At 45.7% G+C, this 19,512-nt stretch overlaps 1 protein-coding gene across 8 annotated transcripts in view; it reads right to left on the reverse strand.

The window, feature by feature from the left end:
• Positions 1 to 14,877: 14,877 nt before the first annotated feature.
• The window catches only part of MAP2K3 (mitogen-activated protein kinase kinase 3), a 315,923-nt gene continuing 311,288 nt past the window's right edge, over positions 14,878 to 19,512 (reverse strand). For 4 of the 8 annotated variants that reach the window (XM_085628897.1, XM_085628895.1, XM_085628901.1 and 1 more), the window contains 2 exons: positions 16,254 to 16,364; positions 14,878 to 14,937 (listed from right to left, as the gene is read on the reverse strand). In XM_085628897.1, coding sequence (XP_085485023.1) covers positions 16,278 to 16,364 — 87 coding nt within the window. In that variant the 3' untranslated portion in view covers positions 14,878 to 14,937; positions 16,254 to 16,277. Of the gene's footprint in view, positions 14,938 to 15,120; positions 16,365 to 19,512 lie in introns of those variants that run through there. The other 4 variants (XM_085628896.1, XM_085628894.1, XM_085628900.1 and 1 more) reach the window with 1 other exon arrangement.

Below are 19,512 nucleotides of genomic sequence, written 5' to 3' on the forward strand. Positions count from 1 at the left end.
GTGTGGGATCTTGCTAGAGGACTGTTTAACAGAGGTCACCATTTGTACTTTGATAACTTCTACACTGCTGTGCAATTGTTTAAGGAATTGTTCAAAGTGGAAACGTTTGCTTGTGGCATAATCAGGTCTAACCATAAAGGTCACCCAAAAGAGCTTGTTTGCAAAAAGCTTCAGAAGGGACAGTGCTGTGCCTTACATAGTGAGGAACTGCTAGCTGTGAAATGTGTGGACAGGAGGAATGTGTACATGCCGACTACCATCCATGATGAGAGTACTTCACCTGTGATTGTTTGGGGTCAGGTTGCTGAAGTGCGCAAACCTGTGTGCATTGTAGACTACAATAGGCACATGGGTGGTGTCGATAGAGTCGATCAGAGGTTGGAACCGTACACTGATGTTCGTAAGGCTTACATTTGCTATAAGAAGTTGTCCATCTATCTCTTCAATTTAGCAACTTTTAATGCTTTTGTAGTGTACAAGGAGTGTTATGCGTCAAAGATGACTTTTGTTCAATTTCAGTGGTAGGCAGCCTTTTTGTAATGGAACAGGCAAGTGTTCCTAGAGTTGGAGTGGTGGAGGATGTGGCTAGATTGAAAGATTGGCACTTTCCTGATATAATTCCTCCAACGCCCAAAAAAACAATCCCTGTAAGAGATGTAGAGTCTGTTTGCGAAGATGAATGCGGAAGGAGAGTCGTATGCACTGTGCCGATTGTCCTTCTAATCCTCGGCTGTGTGTGCCCACATGTTGCAGATTGTAGACTCAAAAAAGTTTATGGGAGCAAATGAGTCTGATAGTGTACTGCCTGGTCTGTATGGTTTTATATAGTTGTTGTTCAGTTTCCTGTTTGGCAATAGAATGTCTTTAGTTACTGCTGTTGTTTTTGTAGATATAGTTTTGTATCTAGTTGCAATTGGTTTGTTTTTTCTTTCTTGTTACAAAAAAAAAATTATGACGGTGTGCGTGGACTGGCGCTTGGCTGGCGGTGTGCGTGAACTGGCGCTTGGCTGGTGGTGTGCGTGGACTGGCGCTTGGCTGGTGGTGTGCGTGGACTGGCGCTTGGCTGGTGGTGTGCGTGGACTGGTGGTTGGCTGGCAGTGTGCGTGGGCTGGCAATTGGCTGGCAGTGTGGGTGGGATGGTGCTTGGCTGGCACTGTGCATGGACTGGCACTGTGTGAGTAGTGGCTTGCTGCTGGTCATTACACACTGATAATCAATCGCCACTGCAGACACTATGCTAACCACCAGCCGGTGTGATTGCTATGTCAGTCACGTGGGCGTATGAAAGTGATGGGCTCCTGAATAGTGCTGTCTGTTGATGTGAATGTTGTAATGTGCTGGGACCACAACTGGGGTTGTGAATGGTCTTGTGTGTCACATATGCAAGGTGTGTGAATGCCCTGTAAAGAGGTTGGTGCCTTGCCGTGGCTTTACAGCTCACAAGCTGTAAATCATTGGTTCAGGTTTTTAACCTTTTTAATATTAACAGTGCATTGCCTTTTTGTGAAATCTTGTGTTAATAAAATATACATTTTGAACCTTTCACTCACCCTCGTGCCAAATCCAACCAGTATGTGTGTGTACTTTAGGAACAGAGGGATAGGCAGTCATATTTAGTCTGTCTCTAGGGAAAATTTACCAACGTTAGCCATTTCTGTAAAGTAAAAAAAAAAAAAAATGGGGAGTGCTGGGTGGAGTGCCTCTCATGGATCCCAACCTGTTTTCTTACTCACAATGCCATGCAAACTTCAAAATGTGACTATAGTCGCACATTTTCCTTGCATTACTGTGTCATAATATTCTGCTGTACCTCACTCGAGTGGGTGAGTCAAGTACCTGCGACAGGCAAGGGCACTAAACCTATTGAGGCGATATCAAAATGACCTATCGCAAAACAAACTGGTTTTGCAAGAGGGAGGTCCCCTGGGTTTTTGGCCAGGGGCTCGGCGGCCAACTAGGGAAACCTACCAACCCCACACATTTCTGAAAACTAGACACCCGGGAGAGTGCAAGAAGATATGGCTTGAGTGGATCCCCCACAACGTTTCCCTACCCAGAATTCCCCGCAACCTCAAATTTAGCTGGAAAAAAAAAAATCACTTTTTTCCCAACTTTGTGTGGAAAAGTTCTGGAATCTGCGTGGATCCACAAATTTCCTACCACCCAGCGTTCCCCCAGGTCTCCCGATAAAAATTCTGTTGTCTCCCCTGTTTTTTATATGTTTTTGCTGGTTAGATGCTTTGGGCACTGTGCCACAGTGCAAGTGCTCCCTATGTTAAATTGATGTAATGGATTAGTGACTCCATGATTGGCTTATTTTATTTACTTGTCAGACCCTAGTACAGTGCATCATGTGTGCCCAGGGCCTGTAGATCAAATGCTGCTAGTGGGCTTGCAGCACTGATTGTGCCACCCAGAGAAGCAGCTTGTAAAGTGCGTCTCAGGCCTGCCATTGCAGAGCCTGGGTGCAGTCTTGTACTGCCATGTCGACTTGGTAAGTGCACCCACTTACCAGACACTAAACCTTCCCTTTCCTTCTTGTGAGACACCCCTAAGATGGGCCCTAGAGCAGGGTGCATTGTATGTGAAAGGTAGGACATGCCCCGATATGTGTAGCATATCCTGATAGTGAATTACAGCCAATTTCGTTGTTCACTATTGCAAGGCTACCTTTCCCCATAGGCCAGAATGGGAAGTTTGATTACAACACCTTGTAATCCTAATTGACCCACAGAACATGGTAGAAATTCGAGTTTAGTATTCCTGACCTCAAAATGATAAAATGCAGCTTTTAGTGAAGTTGGTTTTTAACATTCTGTGTTTGAAAATACTACTTTTAGAAAGTAGGTATTCTATTACCTAACCATCCAGTCTGCCTCTGCTAAGTTGTGGATTGTGTGTCTGGTTTGTGAGTGACAGGGACTGGGAAGGCTCCAGGAGACAGGGTGAGTCAGCACAAGGCTGAATAGACCTATCTGCATTGGAAGTGGTGGGAGGAGTAGCACCTGGGCCTGAACAGGGCTGTTTCAGGCCATGCCTGCCTTCCACACTGCTGGCTTCACCTCCTGTGGTGCGTCTGATGACCCTGGCCCACATGACAAAGGAAGAAGTTGTGCACTGGCAGAATGCACCCAGAACTGATTTGGACTGGGTACTCTGCCTTCAGAGGACAAATGATTTACTGGTATAAATATTGGGGCCCAGACCCCAGGATTTTACATCACTTCCGGGAATACAAGACGAACCTTTGCCAAGCAGAAGAACCAAGGAAGCTGCAGGAGTCTGGACTGCCCCTCTGCCAGGGTGCTGTTTTGCTGGGTTGGCCTGCAGTGGTTTCTTTATTGCCAAGGAAAGGAGAAGGAACTTTTAAAGAACTTCCATCATTTGCAGAATATTTCTCCAAGGGTTTGAATTTGAGCTTGCCTCCTGCCTGAAGTCTCAGGGATACAAGACTTCACCACTTCGGCTTACCTGCATCTGGAACTTGCTGTTCTAGTTGCTACAGAAGGAAATAGCAACACCGATGCACAACACCGTACTCTGCATCGAAGCCGTGAGCGCTGCTCCGACTTACAGCGTAGACCAGACGTAGGCTGCTGTGCCGCATCGACTCCGACATCATCGCAGAACCGATCCACGACGTGGGTGGTCAAGAATCCATAGACATCGTACGGAACCGTGGTTTCGGCGCCATCGTGACATCACCTCCTCTCCGGTAAGGAAGACGCCTCCCCTGCTTTGCGCAAGCATCGAGGACCCGACGCATCACCTCCCCCGAAGCAAGGAACCGACGCCACGCAGCGCCAACGACACCCCATCTCCTCGCTTTTCCAAGGTACTGTTCTTTGTGGGTCTGTTTTGACTCTGGGCCCGACGTCGCGCACCTCGCGGTCGGCGCCGTAGTTTGGGATTTCTTTGGTCTTTTGTTAAGTCGATATAAAGAATACTTATTTTTATAAAACCTGTGTGGTGTCCATCTGTAGTGTTTTCACTGTATGTGTTCACAAATGCTTTACACACTGCCTCTGAGATAAGCCGGTCTGCTCGTGCCAAGCTACCAAGGGGGTGAGCAGGGGTTATCCAGGAGTGTAATCACCTTTTCCTGACTAGAAGCAAGGGTTCCTATTTGGTCAAAGGTACCTACCTCTGCCAAATAGAGACCCCCAGTTCTAACACTGGGCATTAGGGAATCCCAGGGTATGTCATCGTTTAGGCCCTGTTGTGGGTCATCTAGATGTATATCCAGTTGTTCTATTACCACCCATTTCAGGTCATTGGTCGTGTGGTTGGATCTTAGGAAATGGCCCATCATTTTTGTTTTATTGCGTTTACATCTGATATTACTCAGATGTTCACAGATTCTTGTTTTGACCTTCCTACTGGTCATTCCTATGTAACGTACCTCACATATGTTATGTTATCATATAAATGACATTGCTGGAATTACAATTGTGTGGTTTTTTTTCAGGTGCCATGTTTTATTAGGTTCCAAGTCCAGAGTTTTTGTCCTGTAGGTCAAGTTACAGACGCTACAGTTGCCACAAGGATAGTGGCCCATTACATCTGGTAATCCCCAAGCACTACGTACTGTGTTCTCAGGTGGCGGTGTTCTTGGGCGTGTGGAGACCAAGTGGTCTTTCAGACTCCTTGCTCTTTTGAAGGAGAAACAGTTTGTTCCCCAATTAAGGTTCCCTGCTTGTAGGATCCTCAAGCGTTTATTGATGACCTTTGTCATCTAATTGGAGATCATACCGTTAAGTAGTTACGCAAGTTCGAGTTAGTTCTGTGATGCTCTTACCAGTATCTTCTAATAGTGTGCGTCTGTTCTGATTTCTAGCTCTTTTCAAGGTATTTTTGATGATTCTCTCCGGATAATCTCTGTTCCTCAGTTTCTTTGTGAGATCTTTTGCTTGAGTTTTAAAGTCTTCTATTTTGCTACAGTCTTAAGAACTGGCCGTAGGGTAAGTTTTCCCTCAGCGCCCTGGGGTGAAAACTATTGAACTTCAGCAAGGTGTTCTCCACTGTAGGTCTGCAATGAATTTTCGTCTGTAGACTGGCGTTCTCCTAAAAATTGGTTATGTCCAGAAAGGTAATGCTGTCCGTTTCCACGGTGTAGGTAAATTAGGTTGGTGTCACAATTGTTCAGCCAACCATGGAACTCAAAGAAAGTGATATTTGATCCTTCCCATATCAACAAAATGTCGTCGATATAGCGTTTCCAGAATTTTATCTTCGGCATAAAGGGATTACTGGTATTCAAGATGTATATTTTTTCAAAATCATGGACATAAAGCTCTGCCACAATTGGGGCGAAGGTACTGCCCATCGACGTTTGGGATGTCTGAAGAAACAGCAGGTCTTCAAACTCAAAAAAACGAGCGCCTATGCTTCTTCCTCGGTCTTCTGTTAATTGATTTCTTATTTTAGCTTCATTCCATCCATCTCTACATCAATCAGCAGGTCAATCTGTGTATGGGTGAACTATTATATCAGCTGGTTGAAAAGTTGGTTTGCGCTTGGTGTAACATTCGCAACCACCATATTCTGTAAGGAAAATGCTACTTACCCAGTATGCATCTGTTCTTGGCATATAGGACTGTAGTCATATGCTATGCATAGATCTCCATCTAGTGTTGGGTCCAGATGTTTGGACTTTGTGTTTCTTCGAAGTCTTTCCAGTCAAACGGTAGGTGACTCCTACTTTCGTTCATAGTGCGCATGGGCATCGACTCCATTGTTAGATTATTTTTCCGCAGAGGTTGATAATGGAGATAGTAGTAGTAAAAGGAGATGTCCATGAATGCATGCATCTAAAGATATTACTGCAACAGGTATAGGTACCCGGGGAGGCGGGTGGGCACATAGGTCTCTACAGCTCTATATGCTAAGAACAGATGCATACTGGGTAAGTAGCATTTTCCGTTCGAGGCATACGAGCTGTAGATCATATGCTATGCAAAGACTATATAGCAGTTATCTCCCAAAGCGGTGGCTTAACCTGTATCTGTTGCAGTGGTCTGAAATTGTGAACGTAAAACTACCCGGCCCACTCTAGCTTGTTGTCTTGCTAACACATCTACACAATAGTGTTTTGTGAATGTGTGAGGTGTAGACCATGTTGCAGCTTTGCATATGTCATGTATGGGTATATTTCCTAAGAATGCCATAGAAGCCCACAGTTTGCGTGCCTGTGCGCTCTAGGGGGGGGACTGTTAATGTCTGTTTTGCTTTTGCGTAGCATATTTGACTGCACTTGACTATCCACCTTGCAATTCCAGATTTTGATATGGGATTGACTGTGTGGTGGAGCAAAAGCGACAAACCGTTTGTGTTTTGAAAAGGTTTTATCCTTTCTATGTAGTACAGCAATGCTCTCTTTACATCTAATGTGTATAGGGCACGTTCTGCTACTGAATCTGGTTGAGGGAAAAACACAGTTAACAACAGATTGATTGATGTAAAAAGCAGAAATGACTTTAGGAAGGTATTTAGGATTAGTCCGAAGGACCACTTTATTTTGGTGGATTTGTAAAAAGGGTTCTTTTATAGTTAATGCCTGAAGTTCACCCACTTTTCTGAGTGATGTGATAGCCACAAGGAAAGCAGTTTTACATGTGAGAAATTGCAGTTCACATTTGTGCAATGGCTCAAAGGGTGGACCCATAAGTCTGGGGAGGACAACGTTGAGAATCCATACTGGAGAAGGTGGACGTCTTGGGGAAGGACTCTTTTGAGCCCCTCCATAAAGACTTTGATAACAGGCACTCTGAAAGAGATAGATGTTTCCTATTCTGTAGGCATGCAGCGAATGGAGCCAGGTGTAAGCTTATGGAAGTGTATGCAAAATTGGAACGTTGTAGATGTAACAAATAGTATTTAATGTTTTGGACAGAAGCATCAAGCGGGTTAATGTGGTTCACAAACCGCTTCCACTGTGGTAGGACGTCCAGCTTCCTTGATAATATCAAGACAGTCTAGCGGTAGATTAAAATAGCCAAACTCTAGGACTTCAGGTGCCAGATCGCCAGATTGAGTTGACTGGGGTCTGGGTGTCTTATGTCTCCATGGCTCTGTGCGAGGAGATTAGGTGCAAGATGTAGTTTTTGATGAAGAATTACTGAGAGTTCCAATAGTGTTGTGAACCATGGTTGACGTCCCAATGTGGGAGCAACCAGGATTAGTGTCAGGAATGCTTGTTTGAGTTTCCAAACCACTATTGGAATGAGTTTTGAGAGGTGGAAAAGTGTAAGCACATATCCCTGACCAGTTGATCCATAGTGCATTGCCTTTGGACAATGGGTGTGGATATCTGGATGCAAAGTTTGGGCATTTTGCGTTTAGGTGTGTGGCGACCAGGTCTATATGTCTGGAAAGCCCGACATTTGAAAGAATGGGAGGAGAACTAGGGGGTGTAGTTCCCATTCGTGGACTTGCTGCGTCTGACAACTTAGCAGATCTGCCATCAGATTGTCTACTCCTGGTGTCAAGGCCGTCGATTCTCCACAGAGGCAGAAGAAGCTTATTCCCAATTCCTTCCTCTCAGAACACACTGCGTTAAGCACCTGCTCTAAGCAGGGGGAAAGGGGAGTGGACAGAGAAGAGAACGACACTCGAGCTGGACCTGAATTCCCTTGTCTTCTGTTTTCCTGTCTTCTGGGATTCCTAATGCACATAAGGGGAAAGAAGCATTCAAATACACAAAACAGTTGTGCTCATTACTTATCTAATCACTTCTTGTCTATCCTACCAGGTATGGCTGGAGTATAGGCTCCTCTTTTGTATTGAGGTCTCTCAGTTCCTACTGGCCTGGAACTGCAGCTTCCTATCACACATGGAAGACACTACATTAGTATCACAATACTTCTTTCTACCCTTCTTCTACTAACTGGGAAATGGACGTCTCCTACCTAACTGGTAGCTAGACCTATCTCATATGGTTCTCATCAAAGGTTCGGGATATTAGTCTAATTGAATGAAGTCTCTCACGAAGTCTCTCTTCCTGAAGTCTGGTACAGTTCACGTTGAAATAGTGAAGATAATGGCTTCAGGGAGGTACGCGCAAGAAGGATCAAGGAAGGATAGAATGGAAGGAAAGGAAAGGGAAGAACGCTAGGAAGGAAGGGTACAGAGGCAAACGCGCTTCTCCAAAGTTGCAGTCTCCTTAACGCTGTAGCAGGAGAAATTCTTGGCTTACTTGACTGTGAAGGTTCTCGGGCTCACCAGCTTAGTACTCTCGAAACTCCGGGAAGGCTTCAACAACTGGCCTCTCACAATGCGAATTAGTAATGTCCCAAATATGAATTGGACACTTGAACACCGCACACTTGAATGGGAAATAATTCCCTCTGTGAAATTATATCTTTGAATAAGCGCCGCTTCCACTAATTGCTTAAAAGGAAGCGCGCTTCGAATTCGGACTTCTCTACCTCAGGTTCAAATTGAAGTGCGCAGTTGAGCGCGCTCGCGAGCCGCATCATTCCAAAAAGCCTTCAAGACTAGAACGTCACTTTCGGAGGCTCTGATGCTTTGTGGGCAACGCGGCGGCCATCTTGAAATGGTCTTTTTCACCGGGTTAACATTAAACCAATAATTTACAGTAGCAGGTTTAATTACTACTCTATGTCTTTTGGGATAACACTGCCCTATGGTAAGGGCACTCACCAGGTTCCTGACACCTGGGAGGTGTTCTGCTAGGAGAAGGATTTTGTGATGAATGCCCCAGATCCAGATATCCTGGGCTAGGTGGGACAGTTGAAGAGGGTGTGTTTCCCCCCCCCCTTTTTTGTATGTAATGCATAGCCGTCATGTTGTCTGTATAGGCCAGGACAGTTTTGCCAGCCAGATGGGTTTGAAAGGCTTTGAGGGCTAGAAATATGTCCATGAGCTCTAAATGGTTGATGTGGAGCACCTTTTGTTGGTGAATTCACAGTCCTTGTATTGTGTGTTGCTGTAGATGAGCACCCAAGCCAGTTAGAGACGCATCTGGTGTTAGTACTATGAAGTTCTGTCCCTTTGACAGATTTTGTGTCTTCCACCACTGCAGAGAGCGAGGAGTATGGCCGCTTAGATCGGTTAATAGACTGTGGGACTGTTTCCACTGACTGGCTGAGCATTCCTGAAGCGGACGTATGTGGAGCCTGGCATTCGAGACGATCATGATGCAAGATGCTATCATCCCCTGCAGTTGCATATAAACTCGAGCTGGAAGAGATTGATTGGGTTGAAACTGGAGAACGAAAGCCTGAATGTTGCGTATTCTGGCTGCGTTGAGAAACGCTAGAGACTTTTGAGTATCTAAAATGGTTCCTAGATAGTTCTGAATATTGGCTGGCTGTGGCACTTTGACTGTGAACCCTAGTCGATGCAGTAACTAGACGGTTATGGAAGTGTATTTGAGACGCTGTTGGTACATACTGGCTTTGATGAGCCAGTCGTCTAGGTATGGGAAGACATGGATGCTTTGTCTCCTGAGATGAGCAGCTACTACCGCTAGACATTTTGTGAAAACTCTGGGGGCAGTGGTGACTCTGAATGGGAGTACCTTGAACTTGTAATGTTGGCCCGCTAACACAAACCTGAGAAATTTGCGATGAGCAGGGTGGATTGGAATATGAAAGTAGGCGTCCTTTAAGTCTAGAGTAGACAGAAAGTCGCCCTTTTGCAAAAAGAGGTTGTACCTGTTGAAGTGTTACCATGGGAAAATGGTCAGATTGGATGTAGAAATTGAGTTCTCTGAGATCTAAGATTGGTCTGAGAGACCCGTCCTTTTTTGGTATTAGGAAGTAAAAGGAGAAGACGCCAGAGTCTTGGTGTTGTAGAGGTACGGGCTCTACAGCTCCTTTTAAAATTAGAGACGGCACCTCTTGTTTGAGGAGGTGTAGATGATCCGGTTAGGGTTTGTGTGACTATGGGGAAGTGTTTGGAGGAGTGTTGATAAACTCCAGGCAGTAACCAGAACTGATAATTTGCAGAACCCACTTGTCTGTTGTTGACTGCCAGTCTCCCCCAGACAGGTGTTAGGTGATCGGGGGGGGGGGGGGGGGATGATAAGAGTTGAGTCACTGTTTTGTATTGGAGGGAGAGGTACGCGAGTTTGACCCTCTACCTCTACCCTTTGTTATTTCCTCTGTAACCCCCTCGGAAATAGTTCTTAGAGCCAGACGGTTGGTTAATACCCACGTCGGTGGAGGTATTTTCTGAGGAAGAATTTTTGGACCCTGCTCGATAGAAAGAGCACCGAAAGGAACCACGGCCTTGTGGTGACTGAAGCGCCCCCATGGATTTGGCCACTTCAGTGTCTTTCTTCATCTTTTCCAGTGAAGTCTACCACTGGTCCAAAAAGGTGTTCCTTATCAAAAGGTGCATTTAATATAGAGGTTTGAACCTCGGGTTTAAATCCAGAGATACGTGGCCAGGCGTGCCTTCTTAAAAGGACACTGGTATTGACTGCTCTGGGAGCTGTGTCTGCAGCATCAAGGGAGCACCTGATTTGATTGTTGGAAATTAGTTGTCCCTCCCTTATTAGGTCTTCAGCTTTAGATTTATGTTCTTGGGGTAGATATTGGAGCAATTGTTTTATCTCGTCCCAATGTGCACAGTCTTATCTAGCTAGCAACGCTTGTGTTGGATATGCAACAGAAGTTTCCTGCCTGAGATGCGATTCTCTATCCCGAAGCATCAAGAAGCTTAGATTCCTTATCTGGGGGTGGAGCAACTCCTGTGGTTTGGGAGTTAGCCCTTTTGCGTGCGTTAGACACTACTAGCGAGTCCAACGCTAATTGTCCCCTAATGTACACTGGGTCAGATGGTACTGACTTATGTTTTTAGTGTACCCTAAGGGTAATAAGTGCCTTGACAAGATCACTAAAGATATCATCCACATGTCTGATCATACCCTTGAGCACTGGTAAAGTGTGTGATGACTTCTGAGTATTGGCAGCCCTACCCAGCAAGTCAATGTAACCTACACTGTCATCTGGTGGAGAAGGTTTGGTAGGGTATAGGTCAGGATCATTGCCTGTGGGGAAGTTAATGTTATAGTTGTCCCATGGGTCTGCAGGTATTGGCTGGCCATAGTCATCCCCATTATCATTCCCATCATCCTGGTTGTCAGGTGTATGTGGTGAATGCTGAGGTGAAGTAGGCACAGGTTTAGACTGTGGAGAAGGTGGAGATGAGATAGGAAGAGAAAGAGGAGGAGGAAGAGGCGAAGGGTTAGTTCAGACGGATTTCTTCTTCAAAGTAATGTGATATTCCTTTTCAGCATCAGTCCTTCTTTTTAGAGTCACTGTGGCGGTAATATGGCCAGTTTTTGGATGAATGTACAACACCTTCTCTTTCGGGTCCGGTTTATCGGGCAGATCGTCAAAACTGTGTTTTTGGTGACTTTGGTGCTTGCTGTGTTCTCCGAGCCGAAGGTTTCGTTCCCGATGGTTTTAGGGCTGGTGTTTTCGGATCCGAAGTATGTTAGGGTGCTGATGGTTGAGGTTCGGAGCTGGGCTTAGATTTCAATCCTGAAGGTTTCAGCTCTGTTTCCGTTTTGGATCGAGGATTTTCAGAGCCGGAAGGCTTTTTGGCAGGCTTTGGTGCCGAGCCCGAAGGCAGGGCGTTGGAAGCATGATCTCGGGCCGACCGGGGCCTGAGGGCAAGGGTTGGTCCTGAGCCTTCTTTTTGGGTTGAGGTGAATGTCGGGCAAGGAAGTTTCTGTACTCACAGTACGTTGTCCCTGTGGGATGTCATCATCCTGATCGTAGCCGTACTCAGAAACAGAGATCAGTTCCTGCTCTTCTTCAGCCCCAATGGTGTCCTTGTCTTCTTCATCTGATCCGAAGAGGTCTGGAATGGAGGCTATGTTGAGCCAGACGGTCGCAAAGGGTCTTCTTGGAGCGGAACGCTTTGCACGCGTCGCAGTCCTGTTCTCTGTGCTCAGAGCACAGGTTACACACACGGTGTGAGTCGGTGCACGGGTATTTTGCGTGGCACAGAGGGCAGAATTTAAAGGGAGTTAGTTCCATCAACCGCTAGTCGAACCGAGGTGGGTAGGCCCGAAGGACCATCACGAACTTTCCCGATCATAAGGGAGTTTTAACCAGAAAATCCAACAAGCGAAGAATAGTATACGCAATTGGAAACAATACCGTTGAGACTGAGTGTCTTGCGCACCGAGGGAAACCGAAGAAACTGTGTCGAACCGGAGTGCAGCAAGTTACATCCGAACCCGATGGCGGAAAAAAACAATCTAACAATCGAGTTGATGCCCATGCTATCACCGAGAAGGAGTCACCTACCTCGTGACTGGAAAGACTTCTTCGAAGAAAAACAAAACGCAAACATCCGGACCCAACACTAGATGGCGATCTATGCACAGCATATGATCTACAGCTCATATGCCTCGAACCTTAGCTTAAGAAAAAAACTGGATTCAAGCAAGCCTGGCTGAAGACCGCTGAAATGCCAGAAACCGGTCCTAGGAAGATTGTTTCCGGTCCAGGGAAGACATGGCTTGGCAGTTCGGGCTGGACTGCTCCCATGAGGCACAGGGTCAGACTGATTTGCATATGGCCATGTCTGAACTGGGGTGGCAGAGTGGGCTAAAGAACGGTGATGGATTAAACCCAGATCAGTTGACTGGGGGTGAGTGCTTGCAATGTTCAACACTCCGTCCATCATTTCCTTTGGTTTTTGCTTTGTGCAATAAAGTTGCCATTACATCTTGTTTTTATCTTGACACATTTACTGACTGTTGAAGGAAAGAGGTCAAATGTCAGTTTGTCTTTTAACTAATTGCTGCTTGGAAAATGATGTTTATTTTCATCTCTCTCTCTCTTACTAGAGTTAAACATCTTCAGACAACTCACTTGAGAAAAACCTCTAACATTTATATAAATAGCCTGTAATTAATATTGCAAATATTTCAAAATAAATCAGAAATTACAAAAGCACATTTCTTTGTAATTAAGAAGTGTGATGCAAACACATAGTTAATAGGAGCAAAACAAACCAGAAAACTTTACTTGGTGAGGTGCAAATGACACGTATTTGCAGAAACTGTATTTCCAAACATTGTTTATACACTGTATAGTTTTATCAGTAAAGCTGCATGTCAGTGGGCAAGCTTGTGGCCATTTCAATCTAAAATCCGCTGATTACAAATGCCAGTGTGCTGCCACTTCATGCTTTAGTTATGTATTTATTAAAAATGATAGTTTTTAAACATGATTTGACAAACATTTCCTGCCCCCACCCAGAAGACAATGCTGTTAATGAACTAAGAGGCAAGTCAGGGGTCACGAGTATCCTATATGTGGCTGGATTTGTATTATATATGGGAAAAAATGTTTAGTCTATTAAATCAAACAAAGGTTTTTTGTACAGCAGACAAGCTGAAACTCGCACATTTGAAGATGCTCTCATATGTGATGAAGAAGAAAATGGTGGCTCAATTAATTAAAATATTTCCCCCTATCACATCCTTTGAAACCAGTTTATGGGTCAAGAGCTTTACAGGTCGAGTAGATTATTTAAGTCACTAGACCTGCAGGTCTAGTAACATTTTTATGATTTTTCAAGGCCTGACCACCTTCCTCCATCTTTCCTGGATTTCTACTCCAGTTCCTTTGAAAAGTGGCAAAAATGTCTTTCCGCCTCCTGGATTTTCAGTCTCCTAATTCACCACAGTGACTTATCTAATAAAAGAATGTTTAACTAAACAAATTACATTCACTTTTGTAAAAACTGAAAATGGCTTGTGGCAATATACCTGTGGTCCTGGAGTGACAAGGATTACAGGGGGTCCATGGTGCGGTTTACCAGAAGGGAGAATGTCCTCTCCCCATCGTACAGCCTAACTAGAAAGACCTCATAGGGAGGTGGACTAGGGATGATCCCACTAAGCTCTTCTAGTTTCTCTAAGGCCATCAATATTCCCCTCTAAGCACCCTGGCAGAGATGGATTGTGACTAAAGGCAGCCCGTACCCTTGCACAATGAGCCCTGGGCTGAGGGGGGTATACCTCTCTTCTACCAAGTATACTGGAATTAGTCCATGATTGCAATGGACCTACTTCACTATGTTCCATGGCATCGGAGACCCAAGGCTGATGTGAAAACTAGTACTCTCCACAACCTCCTGGATAAAAATGGTGTGCCTATTAAAGTGGTCCGGTACAGTCATACCACCTTATTTCATAGCTTTACACTGCTTCCCCCCCACACCAATTAAATGGGCAAGACACACTCTGGTGACTCTAGCTTCACCAGCCTCCTTGTGGCTTCCCAGTGAGGTTAGGGCTTCAGCCAGGGGAGGTGGACTGTTCACATAACAACAAGCCATACCATGATACATCCTGCAGGGAATGAGATTGTTAGGTGGGAGTCTGAGTGACAGGATCTGCATAGGGGTTACCTCGCTGGGATGTGGAGCTGAAGGTAGAAGCATGGAGTAATCCAACCACACTGAGACAAATGGAGTGAGTGGCCAGCAGAAAGGATAAAACATTAAGTGTCAATGACAGGGAAAGCAGCATTCCCACGATGTGAAGACAAGGCACATCCTTAAGATTGCATAATACGTTATGTTAAACAAGATGCTACATACTTATACTAGACCTAACTCGCATGCCCAATGAGATGAAAGCAGATCAAGCCACTGAGGATCTTTTTTGAAAGGGGAAAAAAGCTACAAGCTTAAAGATGATTTAATGATCATGATAAACCCATTCTTTATACAGACTATAGTTTAAACTGCCTTCCCACTATCAACAGTGGCTTTTCCCTATTTATAACCTAAGGCATTTAGTCCTCTGTGGCATTTGGGCTCAAACAACAACCGTAGATTTAACTTCCTGGTTTGATGACAAGCAGGACAGTAAATATATCCCTGGTACAAATGCCATTTATTAACACTCAGCAGAACCAAATCTTGGGACATTTTCAAGTTCTGCAAAAAAAAAAAAAAAAAACATAAATGGCATGTGTGAGAGAACAAAAGGCAGTGCATTATTTTGCAAGTGTCAAACATTTGATTATATTCATTAAACCAAGGAGATACAATTTACAGTACATTGCTACTTTTCGATTATCCTTCTTTAATAATACAAAAATAACCGCTCTGACAAAGGACTCGCCGAATGTAGTAATTCATTTATTAATCCACTTAGTTTCTGGTCACCTATGGGCAATTCTTTTCTAATACAAAAATAACCACTCTGACAAACAACTCGCCGGATGTAGTATTTCATTATTTAATCCACTTAGCACATGGACATGTGTTAATTTTATTGTACAGCAGAGGCTGACAAATAATTCAGAAGGAAACAGTCTTTAAAATGATGCAGCGCAGGAAGGGAACATGTAGGTCGGAAAAATTTGCAGAATTTTTAGGACCAGTTTATTCAGGATGTACGTGGAAAAACCAAACATCTTAAACACAGTTCATTTGATTCAAAACCTGAAAATCAGCTAAAATGTCTAAGACATATTTATCTATATATGTACATACACACAAATAAAAAAACATAGTTTCCACCCTCACTTGTGCACTTATTATGTTGCATCTTTCTGGAAACTATTTCCTCAAAAGAGGCAAAATTGTAGCCAATATCTACAAATTCCTTTATAAGCCACGACAGTGCAGGACGCCCTCACTAGACTTGTCCAGCATTCAAGGGCTAAACATTTACGGTGGAGCAACCCATATTCCTCTCGACCTCAGTTTTAAGGGAAAAAGAAATGTACTGCCTCCAATTTCATCAAATCAAAGGAAGCATCTATATAAAGGGCACACAGAGAAGAGTAGGTCTATTTTTCTGTGTGCTCTCTGTTTAGTTTATATAAGGCCAATCCAGGATGAGGTCTGCCTACATACAACATGTGCTATAAGCAAGGGAGAGTCACACACATGGTTTGCTTATTAAGACATAAGCATCTACTGATGTAAACTTGCAGTGCAGACCGCAAGTCTACAACTGGGCCCTACATTATTGGTTCGCTGGGATGACTATCCTGAACAACTTCTTAACTTCTGGCTAATCCTGTGGCCCAAGAAATCACTAAGCCAAGAACTCAAGACTGTGGGGAATGGAGCTCTTTGCGAGTGGTGAAAGATATGCAAGGAAGGGAGGGAGGATGTTGAACAAGCCACCTTCAGCATTTACTCCTCAGTTTGTTTTCCTCTGCTGCTTCCTTGCATGGACAAGACTTTCACACATACTGTAAATAAGTTTCTAATTTGGTTGCATTAAACATAATCCCTACAAGGCGGCGAAGAAGGAAGGCACATCAGTTAGGGTCGTCATCCAAGATCTCTTTCACAAACGAAGCAACATCTGTCTCTCGAGTATTGTGTAGGATAAAGAACGGATGATCCTGAAATAAGGAAGGAAAAAAGAAAAATCACAAAAATGTATCTTGTACGGTCAAACAAATAAAGTCGTTACAAATGATTTGTGTGGAAGAAAAAAAAACATTCAGACGGAATACCATTTGTACATCTGTTGTCGATGCCTCATTGAATGGTTTCTATTTTGCACTGATCTTTGCAGCACAAAGTGATATTTGTTCACAGCTTATTTGCCCTCCTTTCTTCTCCATCATACCATCATGTCCATCAAACTACTACCTTGAATGTCTCATTCCATGGACAGGTTGGCCCATGGTCCACTGTACAGCTACTGGTTTCTGGCCCTCAATTCTTCTCCGACTGGCACCTACACATAAATAGGTGGCCCGCATCTTTCCATACAACCACATCATGTAACCTCATGTCTACGTTATCAATTCCAAATCCACTAAACATTTTCCACTTTGCCTCTCAAGGCCCTTACTTTTTGGTTTTGGATGATAGAGGTCATCGTGCGTAGCACGCAATCTTATAGTAGCAGTTAAGCCTGAGCACCAATCAGATAAAGCGGGGTAATGATTGTAGAATGGATATCTAACACTTTAATGTGAAAACGTTAGTGGTGTCTAATGCATTCAACTCCATTAGTAAAGATACCAGAAACTCTGCCTCTCCTATTCGGGAAGGTTCTCTTCTACCTCAACCATCAACCAGGATTGTACTGCAGTCACAGAAGTTAAATGTGCCAAAAAGATGATTTAAGAAGAACTGGTTAAGGGTTCAACAAGGTCTGGCACTCTGGTTTCGCACGGGGCTCCCGGGGGGTTGCCATATTGCTTCGTAAGGGGCTTCCCTTTACCTTGGCGCAGGCTGAGACGGACACACAAGGCCGCTACGTGGCCATGACGGGCAAGATCGAAGTGCATCCTTTTAAACTCCTGTGTGTGTATACATCCCCCCAGCCACAACGCCCTCTGCCCTTCGCCGTCTTACACTCGTAGTCTCCACCTTTCCACAGGGTCCGACGGTCATCGGAGGCTACTTCAATGCCATTGTGCAACCCTCCCGCGACAAGACCGGTACTTTCTCGGCGTCCCGTCTTGCCTCTGTTAAGCACCTATCTGACTGGTCCTCTGCCCTGGGTCTCTGCGATGCATGGAGGGTGTGTAATCCCCATCTGGAACAATATACCCACACTTCGACGGCCCACCATACTCACTCTCGTATCGACCTGCTCCTGTTGCCAGCCCCCGACTGTCAGTTGATGTACGGGGCTACCATCCTGCCACGAGGCATCTCGGACCACTCGCCTGTTTCCCTCCGTCTTGGGAACTCCCCTGGTGGCATTCGTACGGCTTGGCGGATGAACGTCTGGTTTCTGTAGGATGCGGAATTCGTTGAACTTTTTTTCGATTAATACGGGTTCGGTCTCCCTGCCGGGAACATTATGGGAGGCCGGCAAGGCCACTATACGGGGGGCGGTTAGAGGTCTGGGCCACGCGCAGCGCACGGTACAGGCCGCCCGTCTTGTGCAGCTGGAGGCCCAAGGTACACAGTTGGAGACGACCCAGGCGTATACTGAAAGCGATGACTCCGCTTGGCAGCTTACACTGCTCCGTGAAGAGATCTGTCAGATCTCACTGGAGTCAGCTAAAATGCTATGGCGCTCCTTCATGGCATGCGTGTACGTTTGGGGTGATAAAAATGGCCAATTACTTCATAATTTAGTTTCATACCCCAAAGCCAACCGCATTATTCCAGAGATCCGCGATGGGACCGGCGTTCACCACGTTACCTCTCGGGCTATTGCCCAAGCCTTCGCGGGCTATTACGCTGCCCTTTACGCGGCCCGACCTCCCAAAACCTCCCTGGCTGATTTGCTGTCCGAAACCGGGACCCAGCTGCCGTCTCTCCCAGACGGTCTCAGAGACTCTGGACCTTCCCTTCAACCTGGAGGAGATACATGGGGCCATTTCCCTCCTGCACTCCGGTAAGACGCCAGGGCCGGACGGCTATCCCCAAGAATACTATGCAAACTATTGCGACATGTTGGTCCCACACATAGTAGAATTGTTTAAGCTTGTGGTGGACACGGGGTCCTTTCCCCCAGAGACAGACATAGCCACTATTGTGGTCCTCCCAAAGACACAGCCACCGTCCCTTGCGTGTGCGGATTACCACCCCATTTCCTTCATTAACACCAAGGTTAAAATTTTTGCCAATGCTGTGGCTCAACGACTCCGCCCCCATTTACAGGATTTGGTCCATCCAGACCAATGCGGTTTTATGCCTGCCCGGGGGAACCTGACATTGCATACGCCGCCTCCACCTCGCCCTTGCACACTGCCATCATCTCACCCCGTATCTGGCCCTGCTCTTCATCGACTTTGAAAAAGCATTTGATACGGTGGACTGGAGCTACTTGGGAGACGTGTTAGAGGTGATGGGTTTCGGCGCCTCATCCGTGTCTTATACTCCAGTCCTAAGGCGAGGATCTTAATTAACGGTGTGCTCTCGGAGACGTTCCCCATCCAGAGGGGCACTCGCCAGGGCTGTCCGCTCTCGCCGCTCTTATTTGCGTTAGCGATGCAGCACCTGGCCTCTCTCATACGTCAGGACCCCCACATCCGAGGATGGGCTTGGGACCCTTATCAGGTCGATAAGATCGCCCTCTACGCCGACGACATTCTCCTCTTCCTGGCGGACCCAGTGAGCTCCGGCCCACAGTGCCTGGACGCCCTCTCTGCCTTTGAACGGGTCTCCGGCCTCCGGCTCAACCCCGTGAAATCCACTCTGGTTCCCCTCCACCCGTCGCGGGCTTGCTTCGAGTGGTAAACGACCATTCTCCTGCGCAGGCAGTCATTCAAGTACCTGTGGGTGTGGGTCGCCCTCCTTCCAGAACTTGAATGGGCCCTGAATATTACACCCCTGGATGCCAAGGCGGACCTCAGGAATTGGCAATCCCTCCCTCTCAACCCCCTTGGCAGAAGTGCCCTTTTAAAATGATGGTTCTCCCCCGTTTTTTATATATCTTACAAAATATTATTCTTCACCTCCTGGGGAGCTGGTTTCGTGAAATTGACAGTACCCTCAAACTGTTTTCATTGGGCGGGGGTGACCGCTAATGTCCCTGGCACACTGTCGCATACCTCCCTACGACGGGGGCATGGGGGT

Source organism: Triturus cristatus, chromosome 10, assembly GCF_964204655.1.
Source record: "Triturus cristatus chromosome 10, aTriCri1.1, whole genome shotgun sequence".
NCBI classification, from domain to species: domain Eukaryota; kingdom Metazoa; phylum Chordata; class Amphibia; order Caudata; family Salamandridae; genus Triturus; species Triturus cristatus.